The following is a 14,589-nucleotide window of genomic DNA, read 5'->3' as shown; positions in this document are numbered from 1 at the left end:
TTCAAATTATCTATTAATATATATTGGAATTAATTACATTACGAACTTAGTCAATACCAAAAATCGGACGCATATGATAATTTTGTTATACAAATACCTTTTACATGCTGATAATACTTTATTTTTTTGTGTCATTATTCAATCTGCTGCCAAATACAAATGTTTTCTTGTTGATTTAGAAAATAAATCGAAAAGGAAGCTTCGTTAATTTTTTCCCTCGAAAAACATATCGCTTAAGTAGCTTTCGTGAATTTATAATGCGCATTTGAATGTATGACTTCATTCCTATTTGATCTTGTTTTTTCCATTTTTCGGTCTGCGTGATCATGACTAATACGAGCGCGACACATTTATTTTTCGCAATAATAAATTGGAGAAATAAATAAGAGGTAGAATTTTAAATTGAGCGTTGCTTTTATTTAAAAAAAAAAACAATACTGTACACAATTTCACTGTTGTATCGTTATCAACCTACTGGATAAATGTTTGATTATTTTATCGGGTTATTTTATCAAATTTTACTCCATGTTTGGTAGATGATTAATGTTTAACATGAACCAGCTTGGTCGGCGATTGTGAAATTGAAGGTGGAAAATTAATATAAATTATGTAATAGAAAACAAATTTCAATATAAAGTATATACTGAAACTTAAAACATTTCAAAAGTTTTTCGGACGGCCGCCATTATATGAATTGATACAGCTTTATCTTGATTGATTGTCGTTGGATGAATTTTCTTCGGTATGCGATTTTTCGTGTGCTGATAAAGCGATTTTAGTGTCGAAGTGTTCGGTGCAGGAATTACATTTGAATTTTTTATGAATTTTTTGATGAATCTAAGATAGAAATGAAATGTTCACCATGATATTTATTCAGAAAACGATAAGAAAGAATGCACATGGAATTTGGAATATGTTACCGTTAATGTGCTTCGTCGATTGAAACATTTATCACAAGCTGAACACTTGAACGGCCTCTGGCCTGTGTGGATGGCCACGTGTCGCTTTAATTGCTCTTTACTGATGAACTTTTTCTTACACTCCTAAAAAGTATATCAGAAAACAGAAATAGTTTGGTAAATAAGAGAAGAAATAAAAGAATAAAGAGAGTAAATTAAGAGCATAGATTCATTAAAATTGAATCATCGTTTTAGTACTCGAAAACGAGTCCGATGAAAAATTAAGTTTCTGACATCAATTCAGTTTCAATTATATCTGTCCTTTTAACCATAACTTACCGTGCATTCAAAGTCCTTACGACCAATATGGCTGCGTTTATGCATAATCAAATTGCTCGAATAACGAAAACCTCTACCGCAAATATCACATGAATATGGCAATTCACCTGTGTGTGTAAGCTTTAAAAAAATTATCAATTTGTTTTAAATATGCCACTTAAAAATTCAATTCAACCGAAATCTAAAACCAATGATATATTATGATAAAAAGTTACCAAGTGTTTTTTATAACCACTTTTTTGTGTCATTCCTTTCCCGCAAATTTCGCACTTAAATGGCTGGAAAATACAATGCAAATTACATTTTACACATTCTTGCTGTTGAAAGCGAAATAGTTTAAAGATAAAAATGTGATGACATACTTTTTCACCTGAATGAGTCAACAGGTGGCTTCGTAAGCTAGCGGCTTGTCGATAAGTTTTGCCACATTCATTGCATTTATTTGGATTAGATTCCATGTGGGTAACCAAATGTCCGTCGTAAGCATTTCTAGTTTTGAATCCTACGCCGGGGATCAATACAAAGAGAAAAGAACAAATCAAAGCTATGCGCCCAATTGCACTGAATTTTAAATTGACATACCTTCGCCGCATTCGCTGCACAGGAACGGCGTTACTTCGGAATGTAATTGCATATGATATTTGTACGAAGAATAATTGCTTAGCGTTTTATTACATACATTGCATGTGAGTGATCGGTGTTTGCCATCTTTATCTCGTCGACGGCTACGATGTTTCTTCAGTGACATTTTTGGAATTTCATCGAGTGATTCTTCTTCAACAATATATTCATCACCCTCGATTTCTTCAATTGAATCGTCCATTAATGTTTCTTCGATACTTTCCGATTCTTCATTATCTAAAATCACCGTGACATATTCGACTTCATCTTCGCTTTGTTGTATCAGATCAACCATTTCACTTTCATCTTTGGCAGCCAGCGTTTCGACATGATGTGATGTCAACGATTCTACCTTCGGCGATGCACACAATTTTTCCGCTTTTTCTTGTACTTTTTGCATCTTTTGCCGTAGCAGGAGATTTGATTTGAATGCCATTTGACGGAATTTGTAGATTTTACATGTTTGCAGCAAACATTCGGAACATACTGATAGTGGTAAAGTGGTGTCTTCGTTAAACTGAAAGATAATTAAATTAATTTAAAAATAAAAAATCCGTTTGATTATATTATTATATATTCACCTCGATTGACGTGCACTCGGTGAGCAATTCCGAAATTTTAACGGATTTATTGCAAATTTTACCGAAATCTTGCATCGAATAATACTCAGTATCAGATGTGTTTAAACAAATGCGACATATTTTAGTTAACTCGTTCATCGAGTCTGGCAAATCAATCTCTGCCATTGCTTATTTTAATATTTATCAAGACAAAACACAGGAATTTAAAATTTATTTGGACAAAAATTTAAATAAATTCGATGGAAAAAACAATTATTCACAATTTCATTACAAATGATGCCTATTCAAAATTGTTGACGACAAGATTCACAATATGTTTTGACAGTTAAACATAAGCAAACAAAGCCATTAGCAGTGACAGTTGCAAATGAGTTCTAAAAAATGTGAACCAACAAATTACGATGTAAAAATGCCGTTTTATGCATACATTCGACTGTTTGTCGCATAATGTGATGAGATAATGTCAACAAATTATTGAGAAAAATTTTTAATTTTCAAATGCAATCGAATGATTGAAATCTGACTGCAAATGAATTTATTTAGTACCAACCTCAATGTTTGAAGACATTAAATGTCAAAAGTGTACTTTTATTATTGTTAGTTTCACATAAAGGATAAAAATGCTTCAAGCTCATCAGAAAGTAGTCTTTTTCTTTTGTTTGATCCATTCAATTTCGCCACTTTGACGGAACAATCTAAAAATATCATATTTCAATACGCAAATATTTTTCATCACATTTGTCACAAATTAAGTGTAAGTATCAATAATATCCAGGAAATTTTAGTGTAATCTATATCCAAAGTGCATTTTTTTCTTCTACAGACAATATTATAAACGACAATGGATTTGCTTGGTTCGATTCTAAATTCGATGGATAAGCCTCCGGAGATCGACGAAAAGCGAAAAGAACAAATGAAAAGTATGTAGTTGATTATGTGGAATTTATTGAATTTTAAAATTGATGTGCTACCGTATTTACAGAGCAAAAAGAACAAGTGGAAAAGCAACAAGAGTATGAAAAACGGGAAATGGCCAAATTTCGTGCGTATTGTGAGGAGCGAGTGAATCGATTTATCAAAGATGAAAATCGAAAGTTTCTGCAATTTCAGCCACTTAATAGATTCTATCGATCGATTGTGTATGTAATCAATTAATAGATTTCGATGGATAAATAATGATAGATAAATGATTAAATGTTTGCAGGCATGACGTATCTCAAATAGCCGGTCTGACAGCAATGAGTTTTGGCATCGAAGACGTCGATAGATACATTGTCGTTTACAAGAAGGATCTTCCACCGTCTGAAGATGAAATTAGCGCCCGACGAAATGGCGAGGAATGGAACAAAGATACTGCACAGAAATATGCTCAAAAGGTAATTTGTTCATGAAAAAATCTTGGGCATTTTTTTAATTGATTTTTTCCTCTTTTTGTAGCGGCTGGAAGAAAAAGAAATGGAACAATTTCGCGAAACCAAATCGACAGAGGTGAAACCAAACTCAAATTATAAAGATAAATACGCTCATTTAATTGGACAAGAAGCTGCTGTTAAAGCAGCCAAGAAAACCGAAACAAACAAAAGTTATGGATTTGGTAAGATACAAGTCATATTTTTTATGGCCATTTTAACAAAGACATTTCCGAGTAATGTGGTAATTGATTTAATTTCAGTTCCAAGTGAAAACAAACGAGATATGCGTACCATTGAAGATGTGCAGGCCGATTTACAAGCCAAAAAGAAAATGAGACTGTCACAAGCCACAACGTCCATAAATGACAATTCAACCGCCGAATAGGTGATCATCATGAACAAATATATAATAATCATATATATATTGCCACAACATTGGCTACGACTTACAATACAATTATTATCGTAGGCTTATTTCTATGTATAATGCATAATGTTTCGTTCATAGTGTAAATAAACAAATTACCAATGACCAAATAGAATACTTCATACAACATTAAATGTATAAATTGGATTTTTCTTTTCATTTTTTATACACTGCAGTGTTTTTTAAAAATATATTTCAATTAAATGAGTCCAAAATCAATTTCAAGTTTGAAAGCATCAACTAAATTGTCAAAAGTCGGATTTTGTCAAATAACAATAACATTCTGGCAACATTGATTTTGACAGTTGCAAAGAAGTGACACTTCAAACAAACTTTACTAGACACACATTTCTTGCACGTGTGGGTCCATTTTTCCCGTCGAACATCATTTTATTTGTTTTTTATTTTTTCACGCGATAAATGATGGGTAAGAAATCGAAAGCGAATAATTTGGGTAGATCATTGATACGTGATCGTTTCGGTCAGGGTCATCGTCGAACGGTCGACAATAATTCAATGGTAAGGGGTTTTCCACATTGCATGTTATGATGAAATTCCTTTGTTTGTATTGACTGTGTCACATTCACAACATTATCAACAGTTGCACACCACAGAACTTCAAGATGGATATGATTGGGGACGTTTGAATTTGCAATCAGTAACGGAGGAGTCATCGTTTCAAGAATTTTTACGTACCGCCGAGCTAGCGGGGACTGAATTTCAAGCCGAAAAATTGAACATTCAATTTGTGAATTCAAAATGTAACGCTGGACTGCTGTCAAAAACCGAACGAGCAGAAACTGAAAAGAAGCACGTTGACAAAAAAGATTTACTGAAAATTCCACGTAGACCCGTTTGGACGGCGGAAACAACAGTCGAAGATTTACATGCACAAGAGAATCAAAGTTTTTTGGAATGGCGACGTGGATTGGCCCTGCTCCAAGAAGATGATGGCCTATTGATGACACCATACGAACGAAACTTAGAGTTTTGGCGTCAATTGTGGCGTGTTGTTGAAAAAAGGTAAGATTTTGAAATTAACAACAATCCCAGGTTAAGAATTAAATGAAAAATTTCGTTGAACGCAGTGACGTCATTGTTCAGATTGTTGATGCCAGAAATCCATTATTATTTCGAAGTGAAGATCTTGAAAAGTATGTAAAAGAAGTTAGCCAAGATAAAATGAATATGATTCTAATCAACAAAGCCGACTTTTTGACCGATGAACAGCGAGCCATTTGGGCCAGTTATTTTGATAAGGAAAATGTTCGCGTTGCATTCTATTCGGCCACACTAGCCACGGAGGAAAATACAAAGTCTTTGCAGGCAATTTCAGAAGAAGCTGCAGGTAAATCAGCAGCAAAGAGTGAAGAGGAAGATGATGATGATGATTCCGAGAATAGTACACACAAAAAGGATATTTCTGTTGAAAGCATTAAAGAGGCTACCAATGAAATTGCCAAAACTGTGAATCAAGCCGAAGAACAACTTGAAATAATTGAGAAAAAATTGAGTGTTCACCAACTGAATAATCCAAAGATTTTGTCACGTATTGAATTAATTGAATTATTCCGTAAAATGCATAATGGAACAAAAGTGACCGAAAATTTATCAACCATTGGTTTAGTTGGTTATCCAAATGTGGGAAAAAGTAGCACAATTAATTCGATTATGATTGAAAAGAAGGTCTCGGTATCAGCAACACCGGGCAAGACAAAACATTTTCAAACTCTTTACTTGGATCAAGATATTTTATTGTGTGATTGTCCCGGTTTGGTAATGCCAAGCTTTGTGCTAACCAAAGCCGATATGATTTTAAACGGAATTCTTCCCATCGATCAAATGCGAGATCATGTACCGGCTGTTAATATGCTTTTAACACAAATTCCACGTCATACGCTCGAAGATAAATACGGTATTATGATTGCCAAACCACAGGAAGGGGAAGATCCAAATAGAGCACCGTATTCTGAGGAATTGCTGCTCGCCTATGGATGTACGTTGAAAATGTTTTTTTTTCTTTCTTATTAAGTATTTGTTGTACAATCAAAATTCTTTTTTATCGAAATATAGATAATCGGGGATTTATGACCGCGAGAGGACAACCGGATCAATCAAGAACAGCTCGGTATGTGCTCAAAGATTATGTAAATGGTCGATTGTTATATTGTCATGCTCCACCTGGATATAAACAAGAAGAATTCCACACATATGCACCACGAATGCGCCGTGAACTATGCGAAAAAACAATGCCAGATCAACAACGACGTGCATTGCGCGTAAGTAGCCAGCATCCTCACAAATAGATGTAGACAGCATCCTTACACATTTTTACCTATGTTTTTAAATTTTGATTTTCATTCCAGATTGACCATTCGAAAACGACCAAAGATATCGATGGCGCATTCTTTGAGGATACTTCTCGCGTTGCATACATAAAAGGAAAAACAAATTTGCAACATGTTCGTGGATTGGTAAAAGAGAATGAAATCGTATCAACAACAAGTGGATCCGTTCAAAGTCTAAACAATATTCATATGGCTGAAAAACCATGGCGACACCAGAAAAAAGAAAAACGAGAAAAATTGCGAAAAAGATTCGCCCACTTAGACCAACATTAAATGAACATTCTGATTTTCTATGTAATTTAAATTCAATAAAATAAACTCTCGTTTTTTTAAATAATGTGTCAGCAGTCTCAATTGACTCAATTTAATGAAAATAATTGGTGTTCAATAGGTAAAGTTAGTCAGTTTATTTCTCTGTCTTTGATTCAGTAGAATAGGACACAATGTAGTAGTGACCTTTGGCTACTTGCTTCAAATTCATGTAATAATTCGTCAATATCATTATCCAAGTCATCGGTAGCGGTTAACTGTAAAAAAAAACATTTGACAACAATTGATAAAAATCAAGTTGTATTGAAGTCTCATTTACGAACCATCGCAACCAAGTCACAAATCAAAAATGCACCCAACGTTGCTTCTTCGTGATTATCCTGTATGTCAATGTTTATGATGTGTACTGTCTTATTATCTGATGGTGGTTTCGATTCCATATATTCAACAACCTTTTAAAAATTCAATAAAAAAATTCAATAATTCTCTGTATTGGCACTTGTCACGAAACTCACCTGATCGTAAACTCTTTCCTCTGCTGTAATTATTAGGTCAAATTGTTCAGTGCAATGTTGAAATTTCTCTGGACATTTCTTTATCCTTCGGTTTCTGTCCAACATGTGCAGAAGACCATTTTGTGTGTAACTGCAAATGAAAATGAATGCAATTTAATTGAAATTCCAATCGAAATTAACCGGAATCCAATTACTATTGTTTGTCTTTGTTGGCGAGATCATTGTAGATTTCGTCATAAGTAAATGAACCAAATTCGTAAACATTCGGTTTGTCCAGTGCAGTTCCTGGTAGTTTTACTTTCTCTCCCGTTCCAAAAGATCGTACTTTGTATCCTTTTTTCGCTAGAAATCCATGGGCTTCCATCGAACGATTCATGTTCGACGAACAAATGACCGCAATCGATAAATCACTCATTACTAACAAGTTTTCTATGTGGTTTTCAAAAAAAAAGATGTAAAATTCAACCGAATTATTCGTTTAATTTCAATTCTCTTGTAAAAAATTCGATGGAATTGCTGATGGAAATCGAATGAATCAAGCAAATTAAAATGAAAAATGATGGATACTGAGATAATGGAACTTATTGAATTGATGCTGTCACGAAGTGGTCTTATTTGACATTACTAAATGCAAACGATGTACTAAATTAAACGATAATACTAATGACAACAATAGTCAGTACTAAATAGCCTCCGGTTCTTTTTTTGCACACTGACAGACAGCTTGACAATAGAAAAAAAAGTGTCTTTTACAAAACACACGCTTTTCGCATCAAAAAAATTTGTCGATGCTTTTCTCGTTCAATTTTTTATAAAATGTTTTGTATATTGCTATAAATTAATATAGAATTTCTTTTTGTAATGGCGTCCAGTGAGTATTTTGAATTGTATTGCAATGCATAACGGGAAATTCAAAAAAGAATTCTTTGTATCATCACTAACATTTGTCATTTGTATGCTATTCAATTATAGATAAATTAGCCCATTTAGTAGGAGACTACCAATCGGACAGCGATAATGACGATTCAGAGCGTAAAAAGGCCACAAAAAATATTACCACGGGTAATAATTTAGAATGACGTGTAAAATATATGATTCGAATTTTGTTGGTTTTTCTTTGAGCAAATTTTTAGATTGGACACAATGCACAGATGCAAGCTCTGGTCATCCGTACTATTGGAATATCGTTACAAAAAAAGTGACCTGGGAAATTCCCGCTGAATATCAGCAATTTTTGGAACAGGCTGTGCTAAAAAATACACAATCTTTAAAAAAATGGATTCTTTGCTATACCGATGATAATGCGCCATATTATTTTAACGAAATCACAAGAGAAATATCATGGGAGAAGCCGGCTGATTTTGTTGAAACAAACAATAGTGATACAGTTAATTGGGGTCAAAATAAGATTGGCGAAAGTGTAAGTGAAAAATATTTGGGAATTTATTTTGAATGGAATTGGCCTATGAGGATATAATTAATCTGATACTGCTCAGACTGAGAACAAAAGTAGTAATACTTTTGTTTGTCAGTTTGATAATAGTGATGTTTTTAAATAGTTTTCAATCTGAGGCCTCGCACTTTGTTCATTTCGAGCAGGTGTTGATGTTGGTGTTTATGATGAAATTGTTGGCTAGAGTCTCTTTTGTTTAATCATTATTGAGATTCGCGAACGTCTGATTTATTTCTTGCATTTTCCAAAATGTGGAAGATATTTTCCCATTTACATATATATATATATTTGAAAACTGCAAATTAATGAAGAGAAAAAACATTCTGCCTTTCAGTCATCTCGAGCCACAGCCACAACTAAATTGAATCTGGTGCCTGAATACAACAGTGATGACGATTCAGATGATGAAACTTCGACGCCATCCGAAAAGCCATTGTTTCCATCATCCAATAATAGTTACCCAGCAAAAAGTCAATTAATAAAATCCATCGAAATACCAAACGAACAGAGCACTGACAAACTTCAATCAGACTCTCAACTCCCCAAATCACCAAAGAAAACCGAAGTGCATAAAGAGAAACCGTCATTTGCAAGCATTATAACAGGTGGCCGAAGTCCGCAGCACGAAACAGTTGATATAAAACTTTACACTGGACAAGATGAACCGGAAGAAACTTCTGATCAAGTTGATGAGAAATCAGATGAGACAGAGATTGTTCCGCAGAAAACATTTCAACGAAAACGAAGGATTGAATTTAGCGCCAGTAGGACGCAAGTTAAACGTGCAAATATAAGTGAAGAAATAAACACAGAACCGGCGAAAGATGTAACCAATCCGATTGCCGATTTGAAGAATAAATACTGTAATTTTCAAAAAGGTGAAACCGAATTTATGGAAAAACAAACGTCAAATGGATCCGAAGAGTCCGATGACAAAAAAGATAGTGCAAACGACGAATTAAAGGATGAACAACAACTTTTGGCAGCAAAATTGAACTTTTTATGTCAAGGCAGGGTTGATGTGTCACCGGTTCAAATTATTCAAATTCAATTGCAAGTAAGTCAGGTCGTTTCTCGGCAAAACATATACCATTATATTAATTGAATCGATGTATTTATCATTAGGCCTTACAAGCGGCATATGTTGCGGAGGCATTACATTCAGACTACTTGCTGGAATGGATGAAAAATATCTCAAACGATTTGATTAAACTGGAAAGTGATGCGGCGCCAAATGGTTGGAAATGCTTGTGGAATCGGTACGTAAACAATCATCGTTATTGCATCATTTCAGGGTTATCTACTTGCGATCAATTATAAAATTCGTTCGTCATGCTATAAATATCAAAAATCACATTGATTTCAAGTACATTCTGTGTATCACAGAGCAATAACAACTTTCAATTGTATTTCATATCTTATCTGCATCGACAATTTAGAATTATGTTGTCGTTGAGCTAGTCATTTATATTTAAAAAAAAGAATCTTATTTCGTAAGCAGTGAAGATCTTCACGTCATTTGGTGAAATGGTGTGTGTAAAACAAATCATCTCGTTGAAATCACAATAATTCTATTGTATTCAACAATCATATAAAAATAAATGAAGTTTTATCATCGTGAAACGCAAACAATCTAATCCCCGACCAGATGTCTACTGTATTTTTACTTCTTTTGTGTTTTTTTTTTTGTTTTTAATTTTTAATTTATCGGCTTTGATAAGGCAGTTGTTGACATTTTTCCGGAACTGGCATTGTTTTGTTTTTTATAGTACTATTTTCAGTATAAACGACATGAATAATAAAAATGATGACACATACTTGGAGAGCGGATACACTATATACATGTTCAATGATTGTAAGAATTTTGCTAATTTTCATCTATTTGAATCGAAAACAAATGAAAAACAAACAAACAAAAATGATCTTCGTTGAGGTAACTATTTTAAGTAAAAGTTTGTTTTTTTTCTTATTGATTATCACTTTTTAAATGGAACTAATAACACTTTGATTTTTTGGCTATATCGAATCATCAATTCAGGTCGAGAGTGCGATTTCCCTTTCAAAGTTTTGAAGAACAAAAATATTGTGTGTGTATGCTTCACTTGCATTCGAATATGCACCAGCATTTTTTTTGTCTCTGAATTAATTCTAAGACTGTCCGCAAACCATTTAAACAAAAAAGAAATCTATGAATTGAAATACAAAATTGTGAAGAAAAGTTTCTGAACGGTTTGTTTGTGTGGTATAATTTTAGGGAAAAGGCGCTGTATTGCTACGAAAATACGACAACCGGTGATATCAAGTGGGAGTATCCGGAAGATGAATTGAAAGAGGAAATTTCACAAGAGAATACTGTTATTGATGACGATGCAATGGACATATCTCCGTGCACGACACCACCACCCAATGAGAATGAGGACCCATCTACTGCTTACTATCAAACAACAGGTATATAACTTTTGTAATACGTATACACATAAAGAAAACAACTTTTCACTTGCAATACACTCTTTACAGAATTCAATCAGGCTCCTCCACCACCAACGTGGGCAACTGGCGATGCGATCAAAGATAATAACGTAATGACTAGGCACCTTTTTGCAATCTTAATCACATTAAAATCGGTCACATTTTTTTGATAGGAAAAGCCACTGGACGATGAGTTGGCGTCATTTTATTCGGACATCGCAAAATTGGATCCCGTTACGACGAACGATGAAAATTCCTGTGATAAATCGTCACCAAATCCGGATCAACCGGCTTCACCAGATGAAAATTCCGAAACCGATGACAAGAAAAAATTGAAAAAGAAGAAAAAATCGAAAAAATTGGAACCATGGCGATCTGGTAATCTCTTATTACTTAATCGATTATTTTAAATTTTATTCTTTTCTTTTGTGATTCTCCCCTTAGGTAATCTCGAAACATGGATAAATAAATGGCAAAAAGCGCAAAAAGAACTCGATGGATAATCATAAGAGAATTCTGCATATTGACTGTGTATTTAAACCAATGTTTTTTCAATGAAATAAACATTTTTTTCTAAAAATAACCAACTAGAACCTCTTTTGCATTTATTTTCTGGGTAAGACGATTCGATTAATTCAAAAGTCAATCTTAATCAACAATTCAATTAAGTACGATTTTATTGATGTGCGGTGCTCACGCAAAGTCTTTCTCTTTCTCTCCCTCTCTCTCTCTCTGTCACTTTATTTACAGTCCCAATGTTTACTTTTCATTTAAAGACGCTGAAAAGGCAATAAAAACCGTTCAATTTAATTTATGATTTTGTTTATCAATATAATCATTTCAAAATTGTTCGTTTTTTTTACATCAGAATAAGAAGTTCTGTTTATTCACATTGTCATTTATATTAAATTCAATATATCTGTTGGTTGAAATCAATAAAAATGGTAAGGCTATTCTAAACCGGTTGAATTTGACAGCTGGTTTAATGACGTTTCGAATTGTCAATTTGCATTCTAAGTATTCAAACAATATCGTATATCCAATATATCATATGTTCAAAATACAAATTTTGGTTCTGATCCAATCACATAGAAGAAACTTTTTGAGTGAAATATTGAGTATTTATCAATAAAAGAAACATCTTCATAGTTGGTTTTTAATCGTATTCGATCGATACGATTTATTGTTATATTTTTAAAATGTACTCATCAAATGTGTACACTTACCGTGTGTATTGTAACGCAGTTCAATTGATAGAGTGAATTCCGATTTACAGTCACAATTCAATTGGAGTCATAAATGAATTGTTGTGTGCCGTCACTGTTGACAAAATTAACTGTAAAATCAAACACTATATCACTGAGTCGCGATGTATAGATAGTGAAAGAAAGTATTTAAAAATTCGTTCTTGTTTCAACTTTGGTTCGTTTGGTGTATTTATAATTTTTTCTAGCGTTGTTTAGCATATCATTTGTTGAGTATCGACAGTTTTTGCCGTGATTTGTTTTTTCGTCATTTTTCGTTCATTCTTTGTGTTCGGGCAGTAATTTACTTCGGAACAGAGCTCAGTCTGTGTCGCCATTCTAACAAATGTGCACGCTTTACACAATCTAGTTGCTACTGTGTGTTTTGTTCGCAAAGTGTAAGTGAAGTTTTTTTCGGAAGAATATTAAATTGAAAGGGAATTAATTATTTGTGGCGCCGTTGCTATGAATAAGTTAACAAAAAATCCCAGCCGATTGTATACATAAAATAAATGATTGCCAGTTTTTGTTCGCACAATTTAATTTCACACCGAAAACGCCGCATGGGATTTAAATCTTATGCATATTTTATCGAATATACTTGTTTACTTTTTGTAGCGTATTTAAGGTTACAATTGGTCGGAAATAAAAATCAATAAAAAATGCATATGTGTTGGAGTATAAACGCTCAATTCTATATCACAAGTTCTGAGTGAAATGCAAACTCTCCATTTATTATATTTATGCTTGGAATTACGTAAGTTACGAAAGTTCTCACATTTTTATTCAGTTTCCATAGCGCAAAAGAATGATTTATCTTAAACAGAAGCAAAGTTCAGTTCTACTTATCAGAAGCCGTGCGGTTGCTAGAGCACATTATTTATCATGCATGGCAGACAATTTACAAAAACTATTCTAAGCCAAATAGTATCTGCTTTGAATGACGCGACAAGCAGTCACCGATTCAACAGGTTGAATAACTTTGATAACTTTGCAAAAATATTTTTTTCGGCTTTATAATCATTATGGATGAATGAACATTGATAAAGAATGCCGTCAAAAGCGCCCAAATTAAACTAGTAAAAAACTTTCGAATATTTGCGTTAATAAATCTATATCAGTTCGTATCATACGATTATTATTAAATTTTATTTTTAATGTTAACATATCAAATACAACACAAAAACAACAAAAGTGTACTCGATTCACAGTTACAAAAAAAAAAAAATAATTGTCTTTTTATGATGACTTCATTTCATCGGCGCATTTCCATTAGATTCAAATTCATTATGGTTAATGCAATTGCGAGGCGTGTATTGTATGTTCAACGCGGTTTGTGAGCTCATTTAATTGAAATGTGCATATGTTCTATAGTCAAAACAAAAAAACAAAACATGCATCACATTACACAATCGACAACTTCCATGCAAAACAATCACTTTCCCATCAATAATTAATTCAGTTAACCGTAAAACATTTTCCACTTGCCTCCACAAGTGTTGGTAGCACAATATAAGTGCAAATAGAATGTTTGACCTTGTTTAAAATGCAAATGTTCAACATTAATGAAGTTATAGAAACATATATAGTAAAAAATAGTTTGACGTACATGTGCCGGCAATGTTTGCTATTCTTGTTCACGTATAATCTATTAAAGCGTTCTGGCGCTCGTTTTTACCCGAAATAGTCACGACTTTTTTTGATAAGTCTTTTAATCGTCAATAACATTTTTTTTAACTATAATCACCTGTCACATTGCACCTGAATTCTTAAATGGAATGAATTAAAAACTTCGTTTTACAGACTGAGTTTTTCTTAAAAGCATAAAACATGAGAGAAATGAGTCATAGACGCTATTTCATACGTCCTCAGCAGGGGTCCGAGGGGTCCGATTACCCCCCCCTGACGAAGTGTTACCCCTTCAAAATTTTCAAAGAATTCTTTAAATTTGCTAGGGAATTTCGCCAAAAAAGTGAGGACCTTTTTTTTTTTTTTTTTTTTTTTTTTTTTT

The 14,589-nt window shown here is 33.4% G+C and overlaps 6 protein-coding genes across 8 annotated transcripts in view; 4 read left to right on the top strand and 2 right to left on the bottom strand.

The window, feature by feature from the left end:
- Positions 1-430: 430 nt before the first annotated feature.
- On the bottom strand, positions 431-2,709 carry LOC116350594 (gastrula zinc finger protein XlCGF57.1-like). The gene is made up of 7 exons (XM_031782434.1): positions 2,441-2,709; positions 1,821-2,376; positions 1,601-1,740; positions 1,454-1,516; positions 1,239-1,358; positions 921-1,043; positions 431-837 (listed from the first exon to the last, which is right to left on the bottom strand). The coding sequence occupies exons 1-7, from the start codon at positions 2,603-2,605 to the stop codon at positions 706-708; spliced, it is 1,299 nt and encodes a 432-aa protein (XP_031638294.1). The 5' UTR covers positions 2,606-2,709; the 3' UTR covers positions 431-705.
- A 252-nt stretch (positions 2,710-2,961) lies between these two features.
- Positions 2,962-4,417, top strand: LOC116350599 (sperm-associated antigen 7). Its single transcript, XM_031782441.1, has 6 exons — positions 2,962-3,194; positions 3,264-3,360; positions 3,423-3,579; positions 3,645-3,816; positions 3,878-4,034; positions 4,113-4,417. The coding sequence occupies exons 2-6, from the start codon at positions 3,282-3,284 to the stop codon at positions 4,235-4,237; spliced, it is 690 nt and encodes a 229-aa protein (XP_031638301.1). The 5' UTR covers positions 2,962-3,194; positions 3,264-3,281; the 3' UTR covers positions 4,238-4,417.
- A 189-nt stretch (positions 4,418-4,606) lies between these two features.
- Positions 4,607-6,974, top strand: LOC116350585 (large subunit GTPase 1 homolog). The gene is made up of 5 exons (XM_031782423.1): positions 4,607-4,798; positions 4,881-5,302; positions 5,368-6,275; positions 6,353-6,558; positions 6,646-6,974. The coding sequence occupies exons 1-5, from the start codon at positions 4,700-4,702 to the stop codon at positions 6,898-6,900; spliced, it is 1,890 nt and encodes a 629-aa protein (XP_031638283.1). The 5' UTR covers positions 4,607-4,699; the 3' UTR covers positions 6,901-6,974.
- LOC116350601 (RNA polymerase II subunit A C-terminal domain phosphatase SSU72) lies at positions 6,962-12,664 on the bottom strand. Of its 2 annotated transcripts, none has more exons than XM_031782444.1 (5): positions 12,561-12,664; positions 7,607-7,841; positions 7,413-7,542; positions 7,221-7,349; positions 6,962-7,154 (listed from the first exon to the last, which is right to left on the bottom strand). In XM_031782444.1, exons 2-5 carry the CDS (start codon positions 7,825-7,827, stop codon positions 7,053-7,055), a joined length of 582 nt encoding a protein of 193 aa, XP_031638304.1. In that variant the 5' UTR covers positions 7,828-7,841; positions 12,561-12,664; the 3' UTR covers positions 6,962-7,052. The 2 variants fall into 2 exon arrangements, with proteins under 2 accessions (XP_031638304.1, XP_031638303.1); XM_031782443.1 differs by lacking the exon at positions 12,561-12,664 and adding an exon at positions 7,980-8,004.
- On the top strand, positions 8,131-11,918 carry LOC116350586 (formin-binding protein 4-like). Its single transcript, XM_031782424.1, has 9 exons — positions 8,131-8,283; positions 8,385-8,474; positions 8,546-8,832; positions 9,200-9,922; positions 9,991-10,124; positions 11,120-11,313; positions 11,383-11,444; positions 11,508-11,712; positions 11,779-11,918. The coding sequence occupies exons 1-9, from the start codon at positions 8,274-8,276 to the stop codon at positions 11,835-11,837; spliced, it is 1,764 nt and encodes a 587-aa protein (XP_031638284.1). The 5' UTR covers positions 8,131-8,273; the 3' UTR covers positions 11,838-11,918.
- The window catches only part of LOC116350582 (probable multidrug resistance-associated protein lethal(2)03659), a 9,166-nt gene continuing 7,100 nt past the window's right edge, over positions 12,524-14,589 (top strand). The window contains exon 1 of one of the 2 annotated variants that reach the window (XM_031782420.1): positions 12,524-12,976. The gene's annotated coding sequence lies outside the window, so the exon portion shown is untranslated. Of the gene's footprint in view, positions 12,977-13,207; positions 13,336-14,589 lie in introns of those variants that run through there. The other variant, XM_031782419.1, reaches the window with a different exon arrangement.

The sequence above is a fragment of the Contarinia nasturtii genome, unplaced genomic scaffold, assembly GCF_009176525.2.
Source record: "Contarinia nasturtii isolate CC-2019 unplaced genomic scaffold, AAFC_CNas_1.1 Cnas_scaffold_4311, whole genome shotgun sequence".
NCBI classification, from domain to species: Eukaryota; Metazoa; Arthropoda; class Insecta; order Diptera; family Cecidomyiidae; genus Contarinia; species Contarinia nasturtii.
The sequence above is the reverse complement of the archived record's forward strand: the minus strand, read 5'-3'. Positions and strand labels throughout refer to the sequence as shown.